Genomic DNA, 27,430 nt, shown 5'->3' with positions numbered 1-27,430 from the left:
AATGTTGAGGGAATAACTTAATTTAAAAAAGGAATACACACAAACACATTCAGAACCCAAGAGAACACCAGTCATTTCTCTTTAGGAGCCGGGCACGTTTGGGAAGCCAGTGAAATGTAGAGAACGCGGTTCGCCGACGTTGACCATGTCCATGTGGGGAGGCAGGGATCACTGTCAGCCCCTAGCTGGATGTCCAGCTGGGGATGTGCTAGAAATGCATTGGGACTTGAACTGAAGTCAGGGAGCCAAGGCCAGGCAGGGTACGCCAGCTCTGGGCCTCCCTCTTCTGGTCTGAAAGTCGGGGGGAGGGGAGGGGAAGAGGGCCCGCTTGGCCTCTTAAGAGCTCAGCCTGGGCTGAGTTGGTCCTCACGCTCCTGAGCCCCCGGTGACCCTCCTTACCTGTGTCCTTAGATGCTTAACATTTTTGTTTGGTTTTCTTAAAAAAATAACAAATTTTATGAAGATAGAGGTCAGGTGCTGAATGGGCATCTGGCAGAAGTGGAATCTGAGCAGCTGGTGCGGGCTGCCACCAGGCCAGCCCGAGGTCGTGCGCCCAGAGCCAGCCTGGGGAGGGGCCCACACTGTGGTCCTGCTCTGCCCTGCCCTGGGAGAGATGGGGGCAGGTGCTGCTCACACCGGCGAGGCTCCCGTCTGGTCATAGCTCTGTGATCTCCAGGGGGCTCTCCAGGATCACATCACGAAGCTTGTGCAGGGGTGTAGATTTGGCTGACTCTGTGCGGGCGTTGCGCTCAAAGGCACTGGCTTCAGCTGTGGTCAGCGTCTCCAGTGAGCGACCCAGGCCCTTCTGGTCGTCCTCGGGCAGGCTGTTAAGGTCAGTGGCCAGCAGAGTGCCCGTGCTGCCGTGTGCCGCGTGGATCCCGTCAGGCCCCTTGAGCTCTGTCGGCGGCTTATGGCGGAAGCGCAGGCTGCCCAGACCGGGGCTGTGCTCCCCTGGCTCCTCCTCCAGCTCAGTCTGGATCAGCTGCAAGAGGCCAGGATCCCCCAGTGGCTCTGAGACCCACCCATGCTCAAGGTCATGCCCAAGGGCTGAGCAGGTGGATGGCCCCAGAGTCCCACCTCCTGTGTCCATTTCCTTCCTACTGCCCACAGGTAGCTCTGCAAGCACCTCTAGGCTTGTGCTGCAGTGGGCTGGCCTGTCCAGCTGGTGGCAGTGTTTCTCAAACTGGGTACAGAGGGGAACCCGGACACTTAGGGTGTTAGGGATGTGTTCTTGCTTCCCATGAGAATCTTGAATTTTGTGTATTTGCTTTGAGAAGGGTCCTGTGATGGAGTTTTGGTATCTGGATTTGTCAACAATTTGTCCTCGAGCAGGACATGTAGGGAGTGTCCACAGATGAAGTTGGAGGGGTGATAGGATATAGTAGAAACTCAACACATGGTGGCACTTTTGTCCTGGGTGGAACTGTTCATTGTTAGCCTATTCCGTTTGGGAATTGGCCCAACTGGAAATCTGGGGTTTTGAAGAAAGTGAATTTTTAAAGTGTTGACATCATTGCAGGCAAATAAATTTATGTAGGCCCATTCGACACTGCAGCCTGTTTCCTATAAGGACATCAGATGCCTTTTAAAGGCACCTTTTTGGGGTTCAAGTCTGAGAAACACTCCTCAGCACCCACTCTAGGAAAGCCCACTGCAGAGCCCAGAAAGTAGACTGGGCCTGCCGGCTGACTTCCTGGGCCCCACCCATTGCTGTCTTTGGCCCTGGCTGCTGAACTCTAGGGATTGAGAAGGATGTGGGTGGCTGGAGCGAGAGATTGAGCAAGAGAGGGAGGGAGGGAAGGAATGAGCACCCCCAGGGCTGGGGCACAGCACACAGCTCCGGGCCTGCCCGGCTACCTCAGAGATGGAGGAATGGCAGGAGGAGGCTTTTTGCACCATCCGCTGTGCAAAGAGCTTTTTGAGCCGCAGGTAATCCTCCAGGACCACCTTGAGCAGCGATCCCTGGGGGAGCGAGAGGGTTAACGCCCCACCAAGGCCTTCCCCTGCCTGTCATACCCCTTGCTCACTCCCATAACTCGGATGGAGGTGATGGAAGGTGCATAGGCACCTGATCCGAGGGGAAAGAATTGGGAGCAGAGCCTGGTGACAGTGGCCAGCTAGAACCCACGTGGGCTCCAGGCCACTGCAGGCTGAAGTAGCTCCTGGTCAGCCAGATGCCCTGGCCTGAGCCTCGAGGTGGAGAAAGCTGTTTCCCAGGATCCTCCCCCATCCCTGTATCCTGGGGAACTGGTCTAAGCTCAGCCAGAGGCCTGGGTGCGGGCCCCTGAGGGGGTGTGGTGCAGAAGCCTGCAGGGAGGGCTCACCTTGATGGGTCCCTCCCGAATGATCTGGCCCAGCTTGGCAATGTTGTCGTACTCTTGGATGGCTGCCCGCAGGTACCGGTCATCATCAGGCTTGACTGCTGCTGGTTCACGCCCAAAAGTTCCCTGGGGAGAGGGGACATTAGCCGGAGCAGAGGTAGACCGCATGCACACGTATGTACACACACCCAGGGTAGTGGATACAACCCGCCACCCTCATCCCCCAAGGAACCCAGCTCCTTGGCAGGCAGTGGCAAAGACCTGCTTTACCTCCACCCCGTCCCGCACGGTTGTCCACCCCCTGCCCCTAGCTCTGGCCAGGGCTCACATGGGTGCGGGTGGGGCTATTCCATAGGTCTGCGATCTCACTCAGGTTCTCCGGCAGGTCGTCCTCATGCTCAGCCTGGGCGGCCAGCTCCAGGTTCCGGCAGAAAGGATCCAGCCACACGGGGTTGGCCCTGCAGGTGGGGAGTGGGGTGGGTGGGGTGCGGAGGGACAGATGCCCTTGTAGCTTAACCACTAACCCCTGCTCTTTTCTTTGGCCAACGGTAGTACCTTCCTAGGACTGGAGGTTCATGGCCTTGAGAAGCAGGCCCCTAGCCCATTGCATTTGGGTGCACAGCCACGCTAGGATCCCTCAAGAACCAGGACATGTTGATCTCAATTAGTTTTGGTACAGAGGCCTCACTCTGCACCTGGAGTCCAAGTCTATGTCTGCTGGAACTGGGGGCCCAATTGGGGTGTTGATCCCAATCCCAGCTCAGCCAACACTTTGTAGAGAAAGCTGGCCACCAGGGGGCACCCACACCCCAGATTTTAGCTGGTCTGGTCCCTCAGAGCTTGAGGGTGTCAGACAATCCACTCCCACTGGGTCCTGGGCATGCCTCCTCAAAGTGACCCTGAGGTCTCAGGGGCCCCACTCACCCGTCGAAGGAATACTTGTTGGTGTTGGGCATGTCCATGATGTCAATGAAACCACGATTTCCTGTAGGGAGAAGTTCTGGGGCATGGAGGGGAGGGAGGCACCCTGCTGGGGCTGGTGGAGCCTGAGCCAGCCTTATGAGGCCTAGGTAGGCACTCTAGGCCCCCAGAGGCCCCTCCTGCCTTGTCATCCTTACCCCCCCACCCCCCCGCCCCGCCTCAGTCCCCCATCGTAGCCCTTGCTCACCTGCTGAGCCAGCCACAATGGCTTTGAGCTTCCTCTTGTGTCTAGAGAGAAGCAGAGAGAGGGGCTGGTGAAGGAGTCTGGGTGGGGCTGGCATCTCAGGGCCCTGCCTGCCTCTGTGACTGTCCCAGGAGCAGGGCTGGTCAGCCTTTCCCAGGGCAGGGAGGTGTAGGAGTCACTCACACGGTCCTGTAGTACCAGTTCATGAGGATGAACAGCATGGCAGCCAGGAAGAGGAGAATGGCCAAGACAATGATCGCCATCTGGGGGAGTGGGGCCAGGTGTGAGTGGGCGAGAGCACCCAGGGCAGAGGGGTGGTGGGGCGGGGTGCCACCAGGAGTACCTACCTGCAGGGCGGACATGTCGTCGGGCAAGCGGGCAGAGATGGCAGGCTGCACGTCCAGGACATTGTAGTTCCGGAAGAGGTTCCGCAGCTGCTCCTTGTTCTCGTCAATCATCTGGATCACCCTGAGTGAGGGGAGGGGGCCTCAGCTTCCCTCTTCAGCCATTCCTCAAGAACTCATCCCACTCAGAAGGCTCTGCTGAGCTCCTGCCGGCGACCCCCAGATTCACCCCCACCAAGCTTTGCAAGATCAAATCCCACTCAGCTAGAATGGTTTTGTATCTTACAGGGTTTACCACTCCTCCTACAGGATCCTGCTTGTTTCCTCACCATCTATGTAATACTGCCATTTTACAGATGGGGAGAGTAGGACTCAGAGGGGTGGAGCTCTGCTCATACCCGCAAACTACTCTCTACTAGCCCTGCCCACCTCTGGGCGAGAGCCCCACACAGCAGGCCTGATGGTGTTATTGGCCTCTTTTGGTGGGTCCCCTCCCCGGCTCCAGGCAGGCAGGTGGACCGACCAGACCCCACCCACCGGTCCACGTCCAGGATGCGGTTGGTGTCGCGATTCACCACGTGGATGAGCAGCTCTGTCTGTGCGAAGTTCACCCGACCCTTCTTGTCCACATGGAACTAGGTGAGAAGAAGCGTCAGGGGGCGTGGCAGGAACAAGGAATGGGATGGGGAGCTGCTCCTGGCCTACCCTGCCGATAAACCTATCACTGCTGAGTGCTCACGGAGGACCACGCGTGGTATCAGTCACTTGGCTGCATTGGGCCAGGTGCTATCACTGGCCCTATTTTTATAGGTAAGGATGCTGATGGCTAGAGACGTGGAAGGACTTTCCCAAGGCCATGTAGCTAGGGAATGACTGAGGGGCCACAGAGACCCCCTTCCATTCCCCTGACCGCAGTGGCAGTGCCCCATCCCTGTGGCGTGGTCCTCCTCCCCTCATAGCCCGCAGACTCAGGGTGGGTTCCATGGGGCACCTGCACGTCATCAGTGTTGACAATGGCACCGGTGATATTGGAGAGCAGGCGGATGAACTCCTCCTCAAAGCCACGCACGCGGTCGGGGATCTCGTTAATGACGATCTTAACACGCTGGTCATCCCTCAGGATATAGATGCCGATGATGGCCGTGTCATTGTGGCCTGCGAGGTCCCGGGCCACAATGTCCACCACAAAGTAGCCAGGGCTGTAGGCCATGAAGAGGTCAAAGGTACGCAGGATGCCATCCACACTCCCTGCAGGAAGAGCCCGCGGGCAGGGTGCAGCTCAGGGGCCACCCAGTGCCCCTCAATCCCCTGGGAAGGGGCGAGGGCCAGGGGCATTTGGACACACTGAGGGGAGGCTGCATCTCAGGCCACAAGTCCCCACAGGGCCTAGCAGAGCAAAGCTGACAGAGAAGGTGGCGGGGGGGTGGGGTGGGGGGGACAAGTGAGCATGAGTGTTCCGTTCATCTGAAGGAGCAGCAGTTCTGACCTCCTCTTGGTGGATTATTATCCTGGGAGAATGCAGCCAGTGCTGCCACAACCGGTGCTTCTAGGGATTTCTAAGGTTTTACTTAAACACTGTAAGTTAAAACACAACTGTGGGCTGCAGTGTCCCAAGGGTGACAAGTCTGGGACCCCACTGTCCCAGGCAGGGGCGATGGGAGACGTGTGAACACCTCGGTGTCTGTCTCTGTCACACACACATGCACTTCAGAATTCCACAACCATACTAGAGACATAACCAGAGGTCGTACGGTAGTCTTCTCTTAGAAGACCATAGACCTGGGTTCCAGATCTGCCACTTTCTCGCTGTGTGACCTTTAGCAAGGTACACAGCCCCTCTGTGTCCTAAGTTACTAAACTAAGCAGTAGGAGATGAGAGGACATAGGGATGATGTCTGGTTGTGTGGCTGGTTGTGAATTAGCCTTCAGAAGATGGTTAGGGGGAGCATATCTGAAGACAGAGGTGAAGGTCAAGATGGTATTTCAGGAAGTGAAGACAGAGCAAAGGCCAATGGAGGATGGTACAGAACAGTCTGAAGGAGTGAGTGGTGAGGGGCTCAGCTTGGGTGGGCATGGGGCCCTTACAGAGAGTGGGGGGCTGTGGAGCCAGGAAGAGGAGGGACCAGGAGGAAGACCTGGTGAGCTTTGAAAGCCAGGCCAAGGAGTCTAGACTGACCCCTGTAGGCGAGAAGAATGGGGAAGGTTTTGGGTAATGGGACACCCTCCAGGCCTTGCAGAACCTGACCCAAGAGGCTCAGTCGTCCACACAGGCCGATGCACAAGTAAACATGCACGCTTTCAGGTACATATGTGCTCTTTGAATTCTGGCTCCTCAGTGCTTAGCACAGTGCCTGGCCTGGGGGAGGGGGAGGTGCATAAATAGGAAGATAGGTGGACACACCAAAAGGAGGATGGGAAGGTGGATGAATGGACAGATGGGTAGATGGGTAGACGGATGCATGGATGGGCTGACTGACACACGGGTGGGTGAACGGATGGATGGATGAATAATGGATGAGAAGATGGGAGAGATGGAAGGAAGGAGAAAATGGGTGGGTAGAAGTAGAGATGGAAAGGGGGATCAGAGACTAGAAAGATCGGTGGGTGAATGAACGGATTAACAAATAGCTGGCTGAACGATGGCCAGATGGGTGGGTGGACCGAAGGACTGACATGGCTGGCTGGCCAGCCACTCATACCCTGTGGTGCCCACACAGACCCCATCTCCTCCAGACTACAGTCCATGCAGTGACAGAGGTCTTGGGTGGAGGCTCCTACCCATGGTGAAGACCTGGCCCACGTCCTCAGAGTCATTGGCAAGGGCCCGGAAGTAGTGGATGGCCAGGATGCTGTAGAAGACCAGGCTGTTGTTGCCAACGTCTGCGTCCAGGGCCAGCACCTGGATCAACTCTGAGCCCACCTTGGCATCGGTGGCCACTCCTGCAGAGAACGGGCAGGTGGGTGTAAGCGGCAGGGCAGGGCCCGCCCCGCCCCCCAGACCCAGGCTCTGGCCCCTGCACCTGCAGTGTACTCAGCCTTGGTGAAGCGCGGGGGCTGGTCGTTGATGTCTTCTAGCACGACGCGCACCTCCTGCAGGGTGAGGTCAGTGACCAGGTCGAGGGCTGGGGAGGGCCCACGGGGAGGTGTCCAGCTGCGATTGCTTGAGGCCTTGACGATGAAGGAGAAGACGGCTTCACGCTCCCGGTCCAGGTCCCGCAGCACCAGCAGACGCCCGTCAGGCTGCAGATGGAAGTTCTTCTCTTCGTTGCCGGCTGAGGATGGGACCACGGCACAGGGTGAAGGGGCAGGGCTGGGGTGGGGCATACTTGGGTCATCTCCAGCCCCAGGGTAGGTAGGGCACTAGCCCTGACAGGCCCCACCTGCAATGAAGTAGTACACGATGGCGTTGGGGCCCTCGTCTGCATCCACGGCGCCTGTCACGTTGCCCACGAGGGTGCCACGTGGCGAGTGCTCAGGCACTGTCAGCAACTGGTACTGGGGGCTGCCTTTCTGCAGGGGGGAGGGGGATGTCACATGAGGGCCAAGGCCAAAGGACCTTGCGCAGTACCTTTGTAGGTGCTGAGGGACTTTACTGCCCAAGGCTTGTGGGGTGAGCAGGACCTCCGTAACCTCAGGGGAGTGTGGGCTGGGCCTGGTCTGGCAGGTTCTATGAAGTATCCCAGCACCTGAATGGATGTTTGAACAAGGGGGCACACTCTTTTAAAAAAAAAAAAAACTTAAAAAAAAAAAAAACTTATATTTTTGAGACCGAGAGAGACAGAGCTTGAGCGGGGAAGGGGCAGAGAGAGAGGGAGACACAGAATCTGAAGCAGGCTCCAGGCTCTGAGCTGTCAGCACAGTGCCTGATGTGGGGCTCGAACTTGGGAACGACAAGATCATGACGTAGACCGAAGTCAGACGCGTAACCCAGCCACCCAGGTGCCCCAAGGGGGCACACTCTTATATGCACATGGATGTGCACTCAGAGCCTCCAGGGAATGTCACCCCCATGTGCCCGCAGGAAAAAACCCCATCAAGTTGTCGAGTATGAGTCTACACGAGCAGCTCGGCTGGCCCCAGCTGGGTGAAGCGGAGCTCAATTTCAGGTTTCCTGTGTGCTCTTGTGTGTGCAATTAGGTGAGTTACAGCTCTAGGGGTCAGGCGTATTTGCCTGCTTTTTTGACTGCTGGGTAGTGCCTTGAAATAGCAGCAGCTCAATAAATGTTGTAGGAAGTGCATGCAGTTTCTGAACGGAACCACATGTATATGGCACAGTGTGCACAGGAGAGCCCTGCGTGTGTACTTGCAGGCGGGGAGTCCCTGTGTGGGTGCGGGGGGAATGGGCGAGCTCACCGGGGGCCTCACAAAGAGAGGTTCGTTGTCGTCGATGTCCTCCAGGGCCACTTGCAGCGGCTGCATGGTCTCGTATGGCACTGGTTGGCCCAAGTCGCTGGCCACCAGGATGAGCTGGGGGGTGGAGGGGCACAGTCAGAGGAGGGCACTCCCTGGGGGCCCGGTCACCGCCCTTGTGGGCATTCTAGGTGGGGAGGTGGTGGCCCTGCGCCTAGAGGACGGCCCCTCTCTTGGCCCCGCCCCTCGCATTGGGGCCCGCCCCCTTACGCTGTACACAGCCTGTTTCTCGCGGTCCAGGCGCTGAGCGGTCTGGATGAGGCCGCTTATGGGGTCGATGGTGAAGTATTCCCAGTCCCGGTTGCCAGCCGTCTTCAGAAAGCTGTAGCGCACGGCCCCGTTGAGGCCCTCGTCCTTGTCTGTGGCATAGACCTCATATACATTGGAGCGCAGCGGGATCTCCTGTGGTGGGGGGTGGAGGGGCATGGCAGGGAGGCTCCTGGGCCATCTGAGAGAATGCCAGCTCCCACGCCCGGATGGAGCTCTTGTGCTTTGTCCTCACTTAGCAGAATGCCCTTGCCACCTTCTGGCATCCTTAGGAAACACCTGCCTGCTTAGCTGGGCTCTCCTGGAGTCTCGGCACCTGCTAGAGCATCCCTTCACCCCACCCCCACTCCACTACCCAGTGATGGTCCCAGCTGGTCTCCATCCACCACGCTTCAGAGTCTCTCAGGGTTATTGCCCTTCCCGGGCCTTCCCCCGTCCCTCGGATCCCATTGCATGCTGAGATTTGGAAGGCAGAAGGGGAATCCAAAAGCTGAGGCCACAGCTACCATTCTGTTGCTGGGTCTGTCTTGCTCTCTGCTACCCTAATCACAGGAGCCTTAGGTGTCCCCAGACAACACCGTCTACCCAATGGGGTACATGAACATGAGGGTACATGAAAATTACTTAACGTAGCTGGTTCTCTGCGAGACACAAATCTTTCAAAATTTGGAGTCTTGAAGGGAAAAACGTAGCAAATGGGCCTTTGTTGTGGAAAAAGAACTAGATTATTATTAATTTATACCTTGCCTCGTTCCACAAAAAAAGATTTGAGACAATTTATAAGAATGTATAAGTGATAATAAGAGCAAACAAGTTAAAAAAAAATCGGGGTAAAGAAAAAGAAAATGGTGGCACCTGGGTGGCTCAGTCAGTTGAGTGTCTGACTCTTCTTGATCTTGGCTTAGGTCACGATCTTGTGGTTTGTGGGATCAAGCCCTGCGTCGGACTCTGTGCTGACAACACAGAAGCTGCTTGGGATTCTCTCCCTCCCTCACTCCCTGCCCCTCTCCTGCTTGTGTGCACGTGTGCTCTCTCTCTCTCAGAATAAACTTAAAAACATTTTTTTAAAAGGAAAAGAAAGTGATTGGCAGGAAGATGGAAACTGAGGAGTAGGGGTCCAGGTTTGTGCACTAAGTCCCTGCGGGGTCATTTGGCGTAGGCTGACTGCTCTGAGCTCCCTGGCGGGCAGTGCAAAGAGGACTACTCTGTCACTGCAGTAGGTGCTGGAAAAAGCAACTCACAAGGTAGGTGCACAGCGTTTCCTAGAGCGCAGCCCTGGGACAGATTTCTCCTGTGGGGCCTCTCAGAGGAGACAGAGTGACGACAAGGACTTGATGCTGACATTCTGAGGTGAAGGCATGCTGAAGTTTGGGGAACAGAGAGCAAGTGGGAGACACCCCAATTATACCACCAGGGGGCAGGTCGGGCCTGGGTGCTGAGAGGAAGGAGGGAAGGGACAGATGAAGGAGTACTGCCTGTCTTTACAAGGCAATTTAAACATTTTTTTAAAAAAGTTTATTTTGAGAGAGAGAGGGAGAGAGAATCCCAAGCAGGCTCTGCACTGTCAGCATGATGCTGGACATGGGGCTTGATCCCATGACCTGAGCTAAGGTCATGAGTGAGACGCTTAATTGACCACCCAGGCGCCCCTCCAAGGCAATTTAGAGCAAGGAACAAAAGGGTGGGGAATTCTGGAACCTCAGCCACTTCCCCTTGTTTCTTATTTTGATGCTGGTACTCAATTCCTAGGCATGGTATCAGCAGGAACAACAGACAGACGGAAGGAACATGTGTGTTTATTTTGAGACACTAATATGGGGGGGTGTGAGTTTCCGGGGAGACTGGCTTTTCTGGTAGACTTCTCGGAGCAAGAGATGGGGCATCTAAAAAACACCCAGAAAAGTCACTTTCTCAAGGTCATTGGCTGGTAGCGACAGAGTCAGACTTGGGCCCCTTGTGCTGGCACAGCTCAGCTCATACTACTACCCGCTGTATGACACTGAACAAGTCTGTCTCCCACTCTGGCCTCAGCTTCCCCACTTCCACAGAGGGGCCCTTTCAGTCTCCCAGGCGTGACTGCAGGAGGAGGGAGTGGGCCGGATGTGGGAAGGGAGATGTTGGTGGGCGGGAGGACCAGGGGAGAGCAGTACCTCTCTGATGTGGAGGACGGTGCCGTTGGGCGGGCGCACGAAGACGGGGCGGTTATCATTGACGTCGATGACCTCCACCAGGAGCATGGTGGTGCCCCAGAGGGGAGGCTGTCCGCCATCCGTGGCCACCACGGTCAGGTTGAACCTCTCGTAGGACTGCAGTGGCCGCTTTGTGGTCACCAGGCCTGAGTCTATGTCCACGTGGAAGGCCTCTGGCAGGTGGGACAAGAGAGCAGGGCCTGGCTCTGGCTGAGACGTCCTTCCCATCCCTCCTCCTCCTGCTCCTCCTCCTGGCCCTGGGGCTGCCCCTCTCACGCCCAAGGCATCATGGGTGGGGAGCAGACTACTTACCCACGCCAGGGCCCTCAAGTGAGTACGCCAGCTCCCCATTGGAACCCTCATCCTGGTCGGTGGCCATCATGGTGATGACTGAGGTGCCTGCCGGCTCGTTCTCATACACGCTTGTGCTGAACTGGGGCTTGGAGAACTGTGGCCGGCAGTCATTGACGTCTAGCACCTGGATCACCACCTGGGGGCGGGGGGGAGGTTGCGGTCAAAGGTCAGGAGCATACTAGGTTGCTGCTTCAGGTGACCCGCTCACACGGGAGTAAGCCAGCGTGGACAGTGCCCACTGTTGGAGTCTGACCTCAATGTCTTTAACCCCGAGTCTCAGTTTTCCTCGCCGTTGGGGACGGTAGCATCTTATCTCTCAGGGGCTAGTGAGGCTCACCCACGATGGTATGTGTGCCCAATGCCTGGCTCAAGGAAATGCTTTGCAGCTAGTACTGTGGTTACAGGATCATCTGCGTCTGGGCCCAGAAGCAGGGAGCCCTCCTCGCCCACCTCCTGCTCTGCCCTCTGCTGCTTCCCACAGTGGCCCTTGACATCTGACTCTGATCTCTGGATCTTAATGCTGGGCTGTGCTTCCTCCACTCCCAGAAGTTCTCTCTTGCCGGGGATCTGTGTCTGGCTTGGGACATGGCTCCCTCTGCCGACCCCACAGCCCAGGGCGGGTCCTACGGACACAGCAGGTGAGGAGGCCCTTTCCCCGCGTAGCTCCCATGGCCCTGACAGCAGCCTCATCCGAGTCCTTCACGGCGGTGATTTCAAGAACCCCTCCCCGTGCACAAAGCACTTGCCAACTCCCCATCTCCCTGCCTCACCACTGCCTTGGGCAGGAAGCATCATCATTGCTGCCCTTTCTCCCATCCCCTACAGATTTGACAGCTGAGGCTCGGAGAGGTCACATGCCAAATGCAGGGTGCTCAGCTAGTGGGATCTCTGTCTTCTGGCTCCAAATAATGGGCTTTTCCCAGCACAGCATGTGTGACACGACACAGCCCATGTGACAGGGACAGGATTCAGGTACGTGTGAGAGCCCCCAGCCCCTTCCCCCCCCTACCTGCTTACAAGAATTTGTCTTTGCCCACCCAACTTCTCACCCACCCCCACCCTTTACCTCGGATGGTTAGGTTATTGTGGGAAGATGTGGAGGAACTGGATAGAGAATGACAGGACTGGAGAAGGCAGAACAGGGGGGACGAAAGAAGGAGAAAGCAAAGCCTCAAGGCATACTCTGGAGAGAAGTGGGGATAGAGTTTAGAAGGTGGTACGCTGGCCTCAGGGTGATGGCATCGGTGCTAGAACTGGAATAGGAATGGGGCTGGGAACTGCATCCCTCGCTAATGTTCTCTAAGAGACATAAATAAAGATAATCGCTCTACGATTATGTTTGGTTGCTAGACTGTTTCCTTCCGTGGGCCACCGTGGACAGTGGGACACGTGGCACCCCAGGTTTGACTCAAGTCACACTCAGGTGTTTTCAACTGCCTTAGCAGGGGTTTGGCACAAGAGATTTCTCTTCAAGAGTCCCCGTTTCCCCAAGCCACAGCCATTTTGACTCAGCCAGCTAAGCTCTTGCTGTCTCCTCCTCTGCCGCCATGTCTCTGAGGAGACCGGGTGGCTCTCCTCCCACTCTGAAGCATTCTCTAAAGGAAAGGCTTTGCTCGATGCCTCCACAATTCTAGTCCTCGGTGTCCCTGGCGCAGGCTGGTGGCCCTTACCTGCACCGAATTTTCTCGGCGGTTGCTGGCTATATCTCCAGGGTTGTCTTTGGCCAAGGCAGTCAGAATATAGTGGTCCTTCTTCTCCCGGTCCAGAGAGGACAGCACATAGATGTCACCCTAGTAGGGGGAGGGTGGAATCAGGTCCTTCATCAATCCAACTGATATTTATCGAGTATACACTATACACCAGACATTGTTCTAGGCTTTGCAGGTGCAGCACTGGACAGAACGGATGACCGCCCCCGCCCCCGTGGAGCTCTGATTCCAGTGGCTCCTCTTATCCCCAGTGCCCAATCCGCCTGGAGATGGGACGGTCAGCCCAGGATGGAAGTCACTCCCTGGCCAGGTATAGAGTGGTACTCTATAAATAGTTGCCCTTCCTAGGGCCGGGCCAGGACCACGACTGACTGTTCACACTGAGCAGGAAGGACAGAACCCTGTTGACAGGGCAGAGTTCAGGGGGACATGGGCAGGGAGAGGCAGTAGGAGGGAAAGTCCAGTTCCAGCCCAGCTCCTGGGGAAGGTGCTACCTGACCAACCGCCCCCAGGCCACCATGGTCTCTCCTGTGCTGAACTAGCAGCTTTGAACCAATGTACAGTCATTTGAAGTCGTCACCCATCCTTTCTCTTGAGTTTCTGCTCTCTCACAAGTCTGAGACCTCCCTCCCCGGCACGGAATACAGTGCCATGTATACAGCAGGAGCTCAAACACCGTGCCCACTTTCTGCAGAGCTTCCTATACCTCTCTTTTGATAGTTTTAAAAAGCAGCCTCGTGGACTTGCATCAGGTTTTCTGGTTTGGGGGAATTCCAAAAGTCTCTGGCCCCAGGAAAGAAAGTGCGGTCTACAGGATGTCTGGGACTGTAGCGGGGCTTGCTGACTTGGTAAAAAACCTCTGAGGCTACAGACGTTCTGGTGGCATGACCCAGAAACCGGGATGACTATGATACTTTTGGTGGCTTTTCAGCCTACGACCCTGGGCCCTTCCCACTGCCCGGTTTGCCTGCTTACCGTAGCGGGGTTGATGGCAAACTTGCCCTCTCCATCCCCCAGGCTGTACTCAAGGAGGGCAAAGTTGCCTGAGTCGGCATCAGTCGCAGCGACTGTCAGGATGATCGTGCCCACAGGCACATCCTCAAAGACGGCCTCCTGGAACCCAGCGGGCAGGGAGAGAGAGTGGGCCAAGGTCAGTCCTGGAGTCTATGCCCCTTCCCTAAAAACTCACCATGGTAGACAGCCCAGGGCACCACGCTGCTCACGGGGTGGTCATGCCCCTGGGGCTCAGAGGCTGGCAGGGTAAGGGTAGAAGATGCCCGAAGGCCCCAAGGAATGGGCCCAGGTCCTGACCCAACTTGTTGCCCGGCCCCCCACCTGGTAGGAAGGCTGGTCAAAGATGGGGTTGTTGTCATTGATGTCCACGATCTCCAGGTAGACAGGGATCTCAGCTGCCCGGGGCGGAGACCCGTTGTCTGAGGCCCTCACGGTAAAGTTGAGCCAGTGTACTTCTTCGTAGTCCACTGTCCGGTTGGCAATGACTTTCCCTAAGACACAGAGGCACTTGCCGCCGGTTTTGCCACTCCTCACACATGGAAACTCTCCAAAGTATAAAGAGAAGGATCTGGAGCCCTGAGGGGCACATGTGGTCTCTTGAAGAAGGAGAGTGGCCCAGCAGCACTGCCTAGTGGCAGGCTGGCCAGAGGCCAACAGCAACTGGTGTCCAGCTCTTCTCCTCACTGGAGGCGAGAGAAAGCTTTTCACAAGTCAAAGGGATGAGTCCCGGCGAGGCCGGGACCACCTCGGAGAGATCGCTCTCTTGGCTTTCTCACCCCCTCAGTGATCCTGAGAGCGGAAGCCTGGGTGGTAGAGATGCTGGTGCCATATCATCCCAGGTTCCCAGCGGCCCTCAAAGGGCCGATCCAGCCTACCCCCAGGACCAGGCGCTCTGTACCTTCCTGTGGTTTGGGCATCCGTGAGTGACGGCAGTGTGGGCCATAGTGGATCTGGCCCAGCCCACTGAGGGGCTATGGTGGGGTCCCGCCCGGAGGGTGACAAGTGGGCCATGGTCCCTTGTGGAGGCTAAGCAGGAACAGACGCATGTCCCCCAATCCTCTTCTGGCAGATTTTTCCCACCTACCTGCTGAGGAGTCTTCCAGCTGGACGTAGCCTGGGGGCGTCAGGTCCAGCAGAGTGTAGGTGATCAGCCCATTGAGGCCCTTGTCGGGGTCCACAGCTGCCACGGCAATGAGGGTGGTGCCTGGGGTGGCCCCCTCCAGAATCCGCTCCGTGTAATAGGTGATCCCGAAGGGCTTGAACTGGGGCGTATTGTCATTGACGTCCAGGATGTTGACTGTCAGCTTGGCTGGCGTGGAGGCAGGAGGTGAGGGTGACGTGAGGGGTGTCACTGTGGCTGGACCAGCTTCCTAAGTCTCAGTCAACGCTGGAGAGGGTGGGGCCTTTCACTGCCCTCCCGGGACTCCCTGGAGCTTGACCCAACCCTTGTGTGGTAGCACGTGACCCTTTTCTCTGGTCTGGTTGCTCACTCTTCTGTAGGGGAACTGGCTGGGTGACCTTGGTGGAGCTGCTGGCCCTGACTGTGCCTCAGTTTCCCAGGCTGTCCAATGAGGTAGGACTATGATGGTCTTTAAGACCCTTGCCACGGTTCAGCCTTCTACTTCCTGTCTGAGTCATCCCCTCTACATAACCTGCCCCGGCCCTTTGCCCTCTGAGTGGAGAACATGTAGGCCATGACCAGATCTGCTCTTCCTTACTGAAAACTTGGGCCTCTGGTCTGTAATAATAAGCAACCAATATCTGCCAGGCCTATCTCCCCACCCCAGCCGCTGTCCATGCCTCATGGACATGAGGCAGAGGTGGCAGAGGTGACTTGAGGCTACCCCTTGTCCACATCCCCCTCCCCTTCCCGCTCCGCCCACACAAAATCCCCTCCGTTAGGAGCCCCTCCCAGCTCGTGCCTAGGGCTGCAGGCCGGGGGGGGGGGTAGGGGGGGTGGGTAGGGGGCGGCCTTGTGCCCTTCTCTGCTCTGGCGCCTGTGCCCTCCAAAGTGGTGTCGTGGCCTCCACAGACATTCATGTTTCCTTGCACTTTCCTGTCTATGGGCGGACCCCATGGCTTCCTATCAGATCTGAGGTTCCTGTCACACATGACAGCCACACCTCCTTGTTAGTTCTGATAATGAGATTGTGGCCTACGTCTCTGTCTCTGTTGTTCTGTCATTTTCTCAGGGCCCGTCCAGCCTCTACCCAAGCTTCCTTCCCACTCTGAGACTTTGGGTTCAAGATCACACATAGCCCTGGGCTTCTGGACCCCCACCGTTAAGCTCTGACCACCGGGACACAAGGCCATCCTGAGCCTCATGGTAGCTGCCACCTCTCACGCTCTTTGCATAGCCTGACGCCCGTTACCAGCCTGCTGCCCCTGCCCTGATCGGCTCTGAGTGACCCAAAGGAGATGCCCGGGTGGAGCCTTACCATTTGGCACGCTGACAGAGCGCTCTGGTAGGTCACTGGCATTGTCGATCACTGAGAGAGTGACTTCATAGGTGGCAACCAGCTCCCGGTTCAGTGGGGACTTCACCATTACAGACCCTGTAAGACCAGACTAGGTTCAGTCTGAGGGGAGCCCCCTAAAATCTGGGCCTCCCAGGGGCTCTCCTGGCTAGCTCTCCCAAACCACACCAAGGGCAGTGGTCCCCAGTAGAACTGGGACAGGCTGGTGACATCTTTGGCTGGGATGAGGCCACAGCCACCTGCAAGCTGGGGGCACCTCACTCAGCCCCTCACTCACTGCTTACTAGCCAGGTGGACTTGGGAAAATTGTTTAACATCTCTGTGCCTCTGCTTCCTCATTCATGAAATGAGTACCTACGGCATAGGGCTATTTTGAGGATTATGGCAGTAAAACGAGTTTCCATTTGCAAAGGGTTCAGAACAGTGCTTGGCATAGTGCCATGCAATCGCTTGTTCCAAGAATGCTTACATTCTACAACAATGTGAGTATACTGAACACTATTGAACTATTGAACTATTGAATTAAGATTGTGCATTTTATGCTCCATGCATTTTATCACTTAAAAATTGCTTGTATTCTAGGGGGACCAAGTATAAAAGAAGGTCAAGGCAGCTAAGAAGTCCTGAGGGTATTCCCTGGAGGGGATGGTGGTGGGGCAGGCTGGATAGTCAGGCCGACCTCTTTGTCTTGATTACGTGGGCATGACAGGGCCTGATTGTGGGGAACGAGGACTGTCCTGTGGAAGTACTAGCAAGGAGGTGTTCTCTTTTCTCCTGCCCACTGCCTCCCACGGCTGCTGCCTGCCCCTGAATCGCAGAGGAACCTTCCAGAGGCTTGGGCTTGGACTGGACAGACCTAGCTGGGCCAATCTCAGGGCTGGCTCTGTTGGAGGGCCTGGTGGCCAGATCCTAGGTGAAACTTGCTCTCTCCAGCTCCCTCTTAGAAAGTGTGGCCTCTGGGATTCCCTTCCCCCTTGGCAGATCCCCTGCTGGGCTTCTGTCTTCCTCGGGTCCCCAGCCATGGGGTGGTCACTTACCCTGGGCCGCTGCCTCCTCCTCCTCCTCCTCTTCCTACTCTCGCTCCCCGTCCCCGAGGTTGGGGAGCGAGGATGGGGAGAGGGTGGCTGCATTCAGTCTGCAAAGGCTGGGCCACGGCCTGGGCCCCACAGGATGGGAAGGGTGGTAGGGGTGTGGTATGGAGGAAGGCAATGGGGTGAAGCAGAGATGAGGTGGGAAGTGACAGAGAAACAGAGCTCAAACCTGCAGGCCTGCCAGCCATGAGGAAGAGAGAAGAGGGTTAACATCAGTTAGTTCAGGGTGCAGAGGGGATGGAGTAGAGCAGGGCATGGGGAACGGTAGGGTTCAGAGCAGACCAGGGCAGGAGGTTTGAGAGGGAAGGGAGTGGAAGGGAAGAGGCAGGGGGAAGGAAGCCAGGAGCAAGTGGGAGCCCCATTGGATAGAAGCACTCAGGGGACTGAGGCTCTGGCAAGAAGAAAGGGGAGGAAAGGTAAGCAGGTGAGGTAGGGAAGTCATGAGGAAGAGGGGGCAGAGAAGACACTGGAAAGAAAAATAGAGAGAAGAGAATCAGTCATAGGGAGGGAGAACAGAGAAAAGTGGTAGTAGAGGCATCAGTGGAACATAGGTGGAACAGGGTGCAGGGCAGCTTTCCATGGTCCTAACCAACTACTGTGGGGGGAATTTTGCTAATCTGGGACATGGCTAACCTGTCTAAATTCTCCTAGTGCTCATGGTTTTCCTGTCTTCTTTTTAACTCTGGGCCTCAGATGCATATTGAGTGAATCATACTCTTTGGTTCACTGCACCCTGTGGCCATTGATACCACTCTTGTTTTATGTATGTATCTATTCCCTTTTATTCCCATACTCCTCTCCCTCTTTCTCCCCTTGGTCGATCACTGTAATGGACTGAAGTATATTTTTCACTTGAAAGTGTTCCTGAAAATCATGTATTGTGTTTGTGTATTTTACATTTACACAAATGGGATTGTGGTATATATATATCCCATTCTAAGGTCTACGCACATTTCTCTGTGAATGTAATCTACTGCTTCTGATTGCTGCATGGTATTCATGGGGTACACTCACCATGTTTTACTCTCCAATCTACTAGGGATAGATGCCCAGGTGGCTTCCAACTCCCACCACCAATAACATGGCAGGAAACATGACATATAGTCCTGTTACTGACCTGAGAATGTCCTTGGGACACATACCCAAGGAACAGAATTGTTGAGTCATGGGGTATGAGTGTACTTTGTGCTAGATTGCTGTCTAGATGGTGGAAGTGGTCTAGACTCCAAAAGTAGTATACGAGTGTTCTGATGTCCCCATATTGTCACCAATACTCAATACTGTCCAGCATCCTAATATCTGCTAATTACATATGGAAAACTGTTATCTCACTGCTATTTTACTGTGCGTTTCTCTGAATAACAATGATTTTTAGCATTTTGTCATAGCCATATTAGTTTTCTGTCACTCTTCTGGGCCTTCCAAGAAGTGTAGTTGTAGGGGTCCCAGGTCCCCTTCCTAACTCCCTGGAGTAGCAAAAACATGAAACTTTTGGGGAAATGGGAAAACCATCAAAGTTACAATAATCTGCGTAGATCATGAAAGATAAACCACAGTTCTCCTTGTTTTGTGATAGTGTAAGAAAATCATCAAGGGTATATATAAAATTTACAGTGGCCTAAATGACTAGCATACACATGAAGAAAGTGTTCAACCACCTGGGTATTAAAGAAATACACATTAAAACAAGGTACGATTTTCCTATACAACTACAAATGTGAAAACTTAACAGTGTTTATTTAGTACTGGCAAGAGTGTGGTGAGATGGGCGTTCTCATGGAACGCCGGTAGAGTGAGGGAATCTGGAAGGCGAGATGGAGCTGGTCCAAGGAGAAGGAGGAGGAGAGAAGAGAGAGGGAAGGAGCCAGGGAAGGGAGGAAAAAGAGAGGGAACCATGTGGTGTGGGGGTAGGGGAAGAGAGTAGGAGGAGCAGCTGAGGGAAGGGGAGGAGCAGAGAGGGAACAGAAAGAAGGGAGCATCGGGAAGAAAGCAGAGGGCAAGGAGACGGGCAGGGAGCCTGGGGTGGGGTGGGAGGGGAGCAGGCCCTTGTACCTGTGTTGATATTCACAGCAAAGGCATCCTCCTGGTCAGGCACCAGGCGGTCAGTGTCGTCCTTGGCCACGATGCCGATGATGTGGTACTCCAGCTTTGGGTTGAGGTCGCGGTCAATGGCGGTGACGTTGGCAATGACAGTGCCTGGCTCAGCCGACTCCAGCACGCTCACCGTCTGGATGGGGTTGAGGAACTCAGGACGGGAGTCATTGATATCGTCGATAAGGATGGTGATGATGGCCGTGCCTGAGAGAGGAACGGTGCCCCTGTCGGTGGCCACCACTGTCAGCCGGTAGGATTCCTGCTCCTCCCTGTCGATGGTGGCGTTGGCGACACGGATGACCCCAGTGACTGGGTGGATGACGAAGCGGTCCTGAGCCCCAGCTTCTATTCGGTAGATCAGCTCCCCATTGAGGCCACTGTCCCTGTCCGTGGCTGTGGCCTGAAGGACTGAGAATCCTGTGGGGGTGGGTATGGGGAGTGACTGAGCAGAGTGGCTTCTTCCAAAAACCTTATGCCAGATACATTTTTGGTGGTTCCTAAGGGCCCCTCTTGCCACCGTCTTGCCAGTGGTTATCTTTTGTATGTTTCCCATGTTTGAAACTTTGTAGGTAAATGGTATCTCATTTTATTTCATAATCTGTGATTGAGAGATTGAAAAATTTGTAGTAATTTAACGATTAGTTGTATCTTGTGCAAATTGTCTGCCTTTGACCTCTGTCCATTTGTACAAATTACATAGTATGGTAACTGGTGACAGATACCTTTTTCTCAGTTTGTTGTCTCCCTTTCAATATTGGTTGTTATTATTTGGTGTAAAGAAATTTAGTTTGCTATGCACCAAACTATAATAGTTTTCCTTTTTTAAGATTTGTTTCTCGTATGCTTAGAACCTCTTTGTCAGAAATCAGAAAAATATTTACCTAAAGTTTTTCCTTTTATTTGTAAATGTTTTCTACTCTTATGTATTTTCTCTAGAATGTCTTTAGGTTTCATCTCGGTGTCTGATAGAGGGTGAAAATCTACACTAAATATTAACAGATATTTTGTACATTAGGTAGGTCTCACAACTGACTTCACTGTGCCCCCCACCCTTGTTTTAAAATATTTGATTTTTAAGTAATCTCTACACCCAGTGTGGGGCTTGAACTCACAACCCTGAGATCAAGAGTTGCATGTTCCACCCACTGAGCCAGCCAGGAGCCTTTCACTGTTTCCTTTATTACATAATATTACCTTCTTTAATTGACCAGTATCTGTTTCTGGGTTACTCTGTCCCAGAGTCTTGTATCATGTGGTTTAAAAAAAAATTTTTTTTAAGTTTACTTATTTATTTAGAGAGAGAGCATCAACAGGGGAGGGGTAGAGAGCAGGAGAGAGAGAGAGAGAGAGAGAGAGACTCCCAAGCAAGTCCTGCATTGTTAGCACGGAGCCCGATGCGGGGCTCGAAGCCGTGAACCCTGAGATCATGACCTGAGTGGAAATCACGAGTCTGATGCTTAACCGAGGGAGCCACCCTGGCGCCCCTCATATCATATGGTTTTAAAAACCTCAGTTTTGTAATACGTAATAATATCTGGTAAGGCAAATCTGTCTTATTTATACTTCTATCTCAAAATGTTCTTATTCTTCCAGATGACCTTTAGAATCAAATATAACCTCCAAACCATATTTGATTTTGCTGGGAATGACATTAATCCTATTCTAACTTTAAAACAGTCAGTTTTAGGGGCGCCTGGGTGGCGCAGTCGGTTAAGCGTCCGACTTCAGCCAGGTCACGATCTCGCGGTCCGTGAGTTCGAGCCCCGCGTCGGGCTCTGGGCTGATGGCTCAGAGCCTGGAGCCTGTTTCCAATTCTGTGTCTCCCTCTCTCTCTGCCCCTCCCCCGTTCATGCTCTGTCTCTATCTGTCCCAAAAATAAATAAACGTTGAAAAAAAAAAAAAATTTAAAACAGTCAGTTTTAGGGGCACCTGGGTGGTTCAGTCAGTTAAATGTCTGACTTTGACTCAGGCCATGATCTCGCAGTCTATGAGTTCGAGCCCCGTGCTGACAGCTCAGAGCCTGGAGCCTGCTTCAGATTCCGTGTCTCCCTCTCTCTCTGCCCCTCCCCTTTATGCGCTTGCGCGCGCGCGCTCTCTCTCTCTCTCTCTCTCTCAAAAAATAAATAAACGTTAAAAAGAATTTAAAACAGTTTTTCCATCCAGGAACATAGATGGAACATATCTTAATAATCTCATTTTACAGATAAACACTGTGTCAGAGCAGAGAATTAAGCGTGGCTTGGTTTTTCTGACTCCCTCTCCAGTGCTCTCTCCAACCCCCTACTGCCCCTCTTTCTTCCCACTGCAGGTGAATTCTGCCTCCAACCTGTGGGGCTCTGATCTCCAAGGACCACTAAGCAGCTCCTGCCTAGGGCCTGGGGCCTGGGGCCCGGGGCCTGTCCCTTGCTTACCTGGTGGACAGTTCTCCAGCAGGTGGACTGTGAGGGTGGGATGGCTAAAGGTGGGCCAGTTGTCATTGTCATCCAGTATGGTGACCAGCAGGTCGGCTGTGCCATTGAGTAGCCCAATGTCCTCAGCCAGCAGCAGCAGCTCCAGGACCGGGGGTGAGAAGGCTTCCCGGTCAATGATAACACCTGACCTCACCGTCACCACGCCTGGTGCCCGACGCCACCAGCCGGGAGACACAAAGGAAAAGGGGTACGGTGGGGAGACAGGGCAAGAACCAACCGGGAGGGGACAGAGAAAGACAGGGGCATGGTAGGGGAGAGAGAGAGAGAGGAGAGAGGGGCAGAGAAGGCGACACAGTGACTTTCTTCCCCAAAGGCTTAACAACCAGTGGAATGGAGGTTGTGAGGAATGGGGTCTCCATGGGGAGCCTGGGTGTCACTGAGAAGGGAGGCCCTAGGTCTAGCAGTGGGTCACTCCCACCCCAGCAGAAAGACTTGGAGCCCGGCTCGGAGTGCTGGGGTGGCACAGAGGCCTCACCCGTGCTGTTGTCGATGTCGAAGAGGCCACCCTGGGAGCCCAGCAGCTGGTAGGTCACCACGGCGTAGACGTCCAGGTCCGCGTCCAGGGCCAGGATGGGCCCATTGAGCACCGTGAGGGGGGTCCCTGGGCCAGGGGGAGAGGGGTCACCGCAGGGCCAGTCTGGCCCCCGCCCTCCCCCTCCCCCACCCGTGCCCCCGTGAGCCATGGCTGACGATGGATGAGAGGGAGGGAGGTGAGGTGGACGGGGTGGGGGAAGCCCTGGGCCGGGCTGCGGCAGCCTTGGCAGACTGACGCAGATGCCTGGGGAGCAGCCTCAAAGCCCTGCTGGGGAGAAAACACAACAGCGGTGAGCAAGCCCCTCCGGCCCGCCCGGAGCGCGCCTGCCTTCCCAGCAGCCTTTGAGGGTCGCTCCGTGGGAGGGTCGGGGGCTCCCTGAGCGTGTGGGCCCTGTCTAGCTACGCGCTTCCAGCCCAGTCTGTCCATAAAGGTGTACAAGACGCTCCCTATAGGCGTCTGGTTGTACCCGGCTAGGCACACCCACGAGTGTGCAGGACTTCGTGTTCACGGTCATGAGCACACATGTGCCCTGAGCAGGAGCGCTGGCAGGCCTGGGATCCCCCCTGGTTGGGCACCTGTCTGCCTCTGCAAGTGGGCACATTTGCACATGGAATGCACTGTGTAGGCCCCTACCCATGTACCTAGGTGTGTGTGTGCACATGAGCAAGCCCACACGTGTGCCCGGACACGGGCGTGTACTGGCACACACATGTGTAAGTGAGTACACAGGCAAGATTAAGAAACAGAGTGGGGACGCCTAGCCGGAGACAGGAACGTCCTACGTAGCTCACCTCTTTCTGATTTAGGACCTAAGCTTTCGGGTCTGGGGAGGCTGGAGGCGGAGTAAGGGGCCCTCCCCGGGGACACAGTGAAAAGGAGATTCTATCCCTCTGAAGGGAGGTGGGGCTGCTCGGTGTACTTGTGTGGGGAGAGGGCTAGGCCGGCCTACCCAGGGCCGCTTGGTCCCCCTCCTCTGATTCCAGGCGCTCCCTGAGCTTCCAGAAGCCTCTAAGATGCCCTGGGCTCCTGGGGTGAGGGAGCAGGGAGGGGCGAGCAAAGCCCCTCCTGGGTGGTCTTCACGCCTTAATTGCCCCTCTTGGGGGGGCGGTTATGGGGCTGCTTTCAGACTCCTCTGGGGACCAATGACCACAGGTGTCTTTTCCAAGCAGACCTATGGCCTCTTCGGTTGGTCCTCAAAAGGTGTGGCAACCAGGGGCCCACCAGCCCCTCAGGGCTGGGCCCCTTCCTCCCTCCATACGCTTGTCCACCTGCTGGGTCTGTGTTCAGCCAGGTGGCGAGGCTGCCTCCCCAGCCAGGCTTCAGCGGGGCCCCTATCAAGTGCAAGGGAGGTCCTCAGGCATCTGGGGCCTGGGTGGTGCCTGCAGCAGGAGTTCCCAGGTGGGTCTGGCACCTACCAGCGGGAGAGTTCTCCATCACCTCTGCCTGGTAGGTGCTCTGGGTAAAGAGGGGATGGTTGTCATTCTCGTCTGCCAGAAAGACCAGCAGCAAGTCAAAATCCTGAGGGAGGCACAAAGGGAGGTTAGGTTGTAGGCCATGTTCTAGCAAAATGCTCCAGTTGGATGGGAGCTGAGGAGGGGGTGGGGGGGGGGCGGGTCAGGGCAGAGAGGTAGATAATTAAAAAGCCTACCAGGTCCAGAGACCTGGGTTCAAGTCCCTGATGTGCTAGCAGCTCTCTTGGTGCCCCTGGGCAAATCATTTCCCCTATCTGGGCCTCAGTTTTCCAATCTGGCAAACGGGAATCCTAACGCCTTCACAGAGGTATTGTGAACTGAATAGGATGGATGCGAACAACATTTAATCGTGCTCCATCTGCTGGCAAAGGACTTCAGACAGGAAGATGAGTCTTGGCTTTCAGACCCTGCAGACCTGCCTGATGCCCCAGTCTGGGCTCAAACAAACTCTCACCCAGTGCTGCACCTCCTGCCTTTCCAAAACCACAGTATAGTCCTTACTCAGAACCTCTCCATACCCCTGGACGCTATCTCCATTGCACAGCTGAAGAAACGAAGGGCCGGAGGTGGGGCGGCTATTCAGAGCCACAGGGCAAGCTGGTGGCAGGGTGGGGACCAGCCTCCCCGCTTCTCGATTCCCACCACTTAATGCTGCTGCTTCCGGGGTGATCCGCCCTCCTACAGCACAGGCAGGGAGGGGGATGAGAGCCGGGGGGAAGAGGAGGAGGTCGGAAGTGAGAGGAGGGAGGAAGGAAGAAAGGAGAGGAACGCCAGATGAGGGGCCTGTGGCTGATGACCACCTCCAGCGGAATGTCTCCTGGGCTTACACAGATGGGGAACCGGAGGCGCAGAACGAGCAGCGCCTTGACCGAGCCAGGCAGCCAGTCAGAAGCAGAGCTGAAATGAGCCAGACCCAAGGACTCTTGGCCAGGGCTCCGCCCCAGACCTCATGGGCTGGGCAAAGAGGGCAGACTCCTACCCCCTAAGGGACTGCCTTGCGACACCCACCCCCTCCTGGCAAAAAGACCCAACTTTCTTGGCTTTTGAGGGAAGGCCACCTGGAAAATGCAACCCTCTCAGAACCCCCGAGTATGAGCTTCCGAGTGCAGGCCTGTGTGTACACACAGCTGTGGCGTGTGCCCAAGTAGCAGTGGCGTGGGGAGGAAAGAGGACAGCTGGTGTTGAGTGTTGGCCACGTGCGAGCCACTGGGCTGAGGACTGTGTGGACACTGGCTCCTTCAAGTCCTTTCCACAACTTTGGGGTAGGGCTGGTCTTCATTTTGCCGAAGAGAAGGAAAAAGGGATACGAGAGGAAATCGACTTGCCAAAGCCACACGCTCAACGGCAGGCACAACAGAGATTTGAACCCAGCACTCGCGTACTCTAAAACCTGTGCGTCTGATCCCCAGGCATACTGCCTGCCACCTCCAGCGTGCAGTCCCGCTCCCCGCCCCCCCGTGTCCTCTGGCCTCACCCTCCTGGCTATGCGTGGGTTCTCCGGGTTGTCCTTCACGGAAACGGTCAGCTTGTACTCGGGGATCCGCTCACGGTCCAGTGGCCGGTTCACGGTGATGACCCCTGTCTGGGATGTGGACGGCTGGTGAGCTGAGCAGTGCCCCGTCCCCCACTTTGGGCTCTGGTCCACACTGCGTCACCCGCGGCTCCAGGAATAGCTGTGAATTCTCTCCCTAAATCGCCAGAGATACGGTCTAGAAGGCCATAACGGGCTGGCAGGGTCTTGCCAGAGCAAAAGAGTGATTCCCCGATGCCCAGGTCTTGCTGTCTCAAAGGGTGGGTCCCCTGAGGGTCCCGTGGTGTTCAAGCTGGTAGGTAATACTCCAAGAGGACGACGGGGACTTGCTGGTGCATCTTGGTAATGAACCAAGAGGAACTCAGGCTCTGGCTCCGTCTCTGCACATGACAAGCCTTGGGGATGACAGGGACCCCAGAGATGGCTTAGCTGGAAATCCAAGATTCCATACCACCCAGAGACGCCCACGTCCCAGCAGAGGGCAGAAGCCTGGGGAGGAGATTGAACCAGGAGGAGCCCAGATAGCGGAGCAGAAAAGCCTCTAGGGCAGGGTCCTCTTTTCCCAGAGGAACCCCGGGGGCCTCCCTACCGTGGCATTGATGGAGAAGGCCCGCTCTCGGTTGCCTGCAGTGATGTTGAAGGTGAGGAGGGCGTTGCACCCGCTGTCAGCGTCACTGGCCAGGATGTGGGCGACGAAGCTGGAGACGGGGCTATTCTCACTGATGGTGATGTTCATGGGCAGATTCAGCAGCACGGGGTCATTGTCATTGATGTCCAGCACGCGAATCCCCACCAGCATCTGGGGCACGTTGGGGAAGAGGAGGAAGTGGTGCAGGATGAGGAGAAAAGGGGGCATGGCGGGGAGCGAGAAGAGAGAAGGAAGAGAAGGTCATGTTAGACACGGTGGCGGAGGCGGAAGGGATGGGTGAGATGGGGCAGGAGAGTAAGGGCCATGGTAATTGACAAAGGAAAGGTACAGGTGGTCGCGGAGAAGGGAGAAGACGAGGAAAATGGCAATAAAAAAGGCAAGAGGATGAAAGTGAGGATAAGAAGCAAGCAGAATGGGCGAAGGGGCAGAGATGGGGCAGAGGGCCGGGTGGCGATGGCAGAGTGACAGGTGCGGAGGCCGGGCTGTCTGGGTGGGCAGAGCTCTGAATGGCCACGGCCGCCAGGCCCCAGTGAGCCCCAAGAGGCACTGGCAAATCCGGTGGGGGCCCTGAGGGTCTGGACTGGCTCCCGGTCAGCCTGTGGCCTCTGGGTACAGGGTGGGCATTTATAGAAATCTCTATGGACAGTGAAGGGGTCAGTGAGGGGAAGCCAATGGAATGGGGCCCCAAGACTCACCGTGGAGCTAAGTGGAGGCACCCCTCTGTCGCGGGCACAGATGGTCAGGTTGTAAAAGGCAATGGTCTCCCGATCCAGCTCCACATCCTTCCGGACACGCAGCACCCCCTCCACAGGAGAGATCACAAACTCGCCTGGGTGTTGCCCAAGGGAGGTGGAGTTAGCTGGGAATGGCCAAGAGCTGTGGAAAGCCCAGGCCTCTCCCTCCTTTCTCCAGCGTGCCTTCCTCAGCGGGGGTGGGGGATAGCTGGGCGGGTCCTCCTGTGCCCCCTGCTTCCGATCCACAGGGAACCTCGCTTGGGCTGGCCAGGGCGGGAGCAAGGGGGACAGAGAACGGCTAGGGGTGCAGGTGCTCACGGGCCCGCTTATAGCCCAATGTGCCTGAGAGGCCAGGCTGGTTTCTTTCCCTGGGCCCCATGCAGGGCAGGGACGGACCCTGAGTAAGAGGGTTGTGTTGAAAAAGTGGGGCCCCTTTCTACACAAGCACCCTCTAACCACCACTGACCCAAATCACTATTGATCAGAAACTGATTAGCGAGGGTCTCGGGGACTTTGTAATGTGCAATGTCTTCCAGATGCCATGTCTCGGAAAACCGGATATTGGGGACTGAAGGAACACCTTGCTAGGGGTGAGGCACCGAG

General features: G+C 55.7%; 1 protein-coding gene across 9 annotated transcripts in view; it reads right to left on the bottom strand.

The window, feature by feature from the left end:
• Window positions 1-2: 2 nt before the first annotated feature.
• CDH23 (cadherin related 23) overlaps window positions 3-27,430 on the bottom strand; it is a 416,047-nt gene continuing 388,619 nt past the window's right edge. For 4 of the 9 annotated variants that reach the window (XM_045439531.1, XM_045439532.1, XM_045439533.1 and 1 more), the window contains 28 exons: window positions 26,789-26,922; window positions 26,034-26,243; window positions 25,388-25,495; window positions 23,857-23,959; window positions 22,382-22,507; window positions 21,847-22,050; window positions 19,394-19,852; window positions 16,212-16,328; window positions 14,858-15,082; window positions 14,095-14,264; window positions 13,735-13,872; window positions 12,721-12,840; window positions 11,009-11,186; window positions 10,658-10,869; window positions 8,451-8,642; window positions 8,184-8,297; window positions 7,211-7,340; window positions 6,851-7,102; window positions 6,609-6,770; window positions 4,822-5,078; window positions 4,368-4,465; window positions 3,834-3,954; window positions 3,670-3,749; window positions 3,490-3,530; window positions 3,246-3,321; window positions 2,650-2,779; window positions 2,325-2,447; window positions 3-982 (listed from right to left, as the gene is read on the bottom strand). In XM_045439531.1, coding sequence (XP_045295487.1) covers window positions 656-982; window positions 2,325-2,447; window positions 2,650-2,779; window positions 3,246-3,321; window positions 3,490-3,530; window positions 3,670-3,749; window positions 3,834-3,954; window positions 4,368-4,465; window positions 4,822-5,078; window positions 6,609-6,770; window positions 6,851-7,102; window positions 7,211-7,340; window positions 8,184-8,297; window positions 8,451-8,642; window positions 10,658-10,869; window positions 11,009-11,186; window positions 12,721-12,840; window positions 13,735-13,872; window positions 14,095-14,264; window positions 14,858-15,082; window positions 16,212-16,328; window positions 19,394-19,852; window positions 21,847-22,050; window positions 22,382-22,507; window positions 23,857-23,959; window positions 25,388-25,495; window positions 26,034-26,243; window positions 26,789-26,922 — 4,607 coding nt within the window. In that variant the 3' untranslated portion in view covers window positions 3-655. The other 5 variants (XM_045439540.1, XM_045439535.1, XM_045439536.1 and 2 more) reach the window with 5 other exon arrangements.

This window comes from Leopardus geoffroyi, chromosome D2, assembly GCF_018350155.1.
Source record: "Leopardus geoffroyi isolate Oge1 chromosome D2, O.geoffroyi_Oge1_pat1.0, whole genome shotgun sequence".
NCBI classification, from domain to species: Eukaryota; Metazoa; Chordata; class Mammalia; order Carnivora; family Felidae; genus Leopardus; species Leopardus geoffroyi.
Note: the sequence above shows the minus strand (reverse complement) of the source record. Positions and strands in the feature narration are given on the sequence as shown.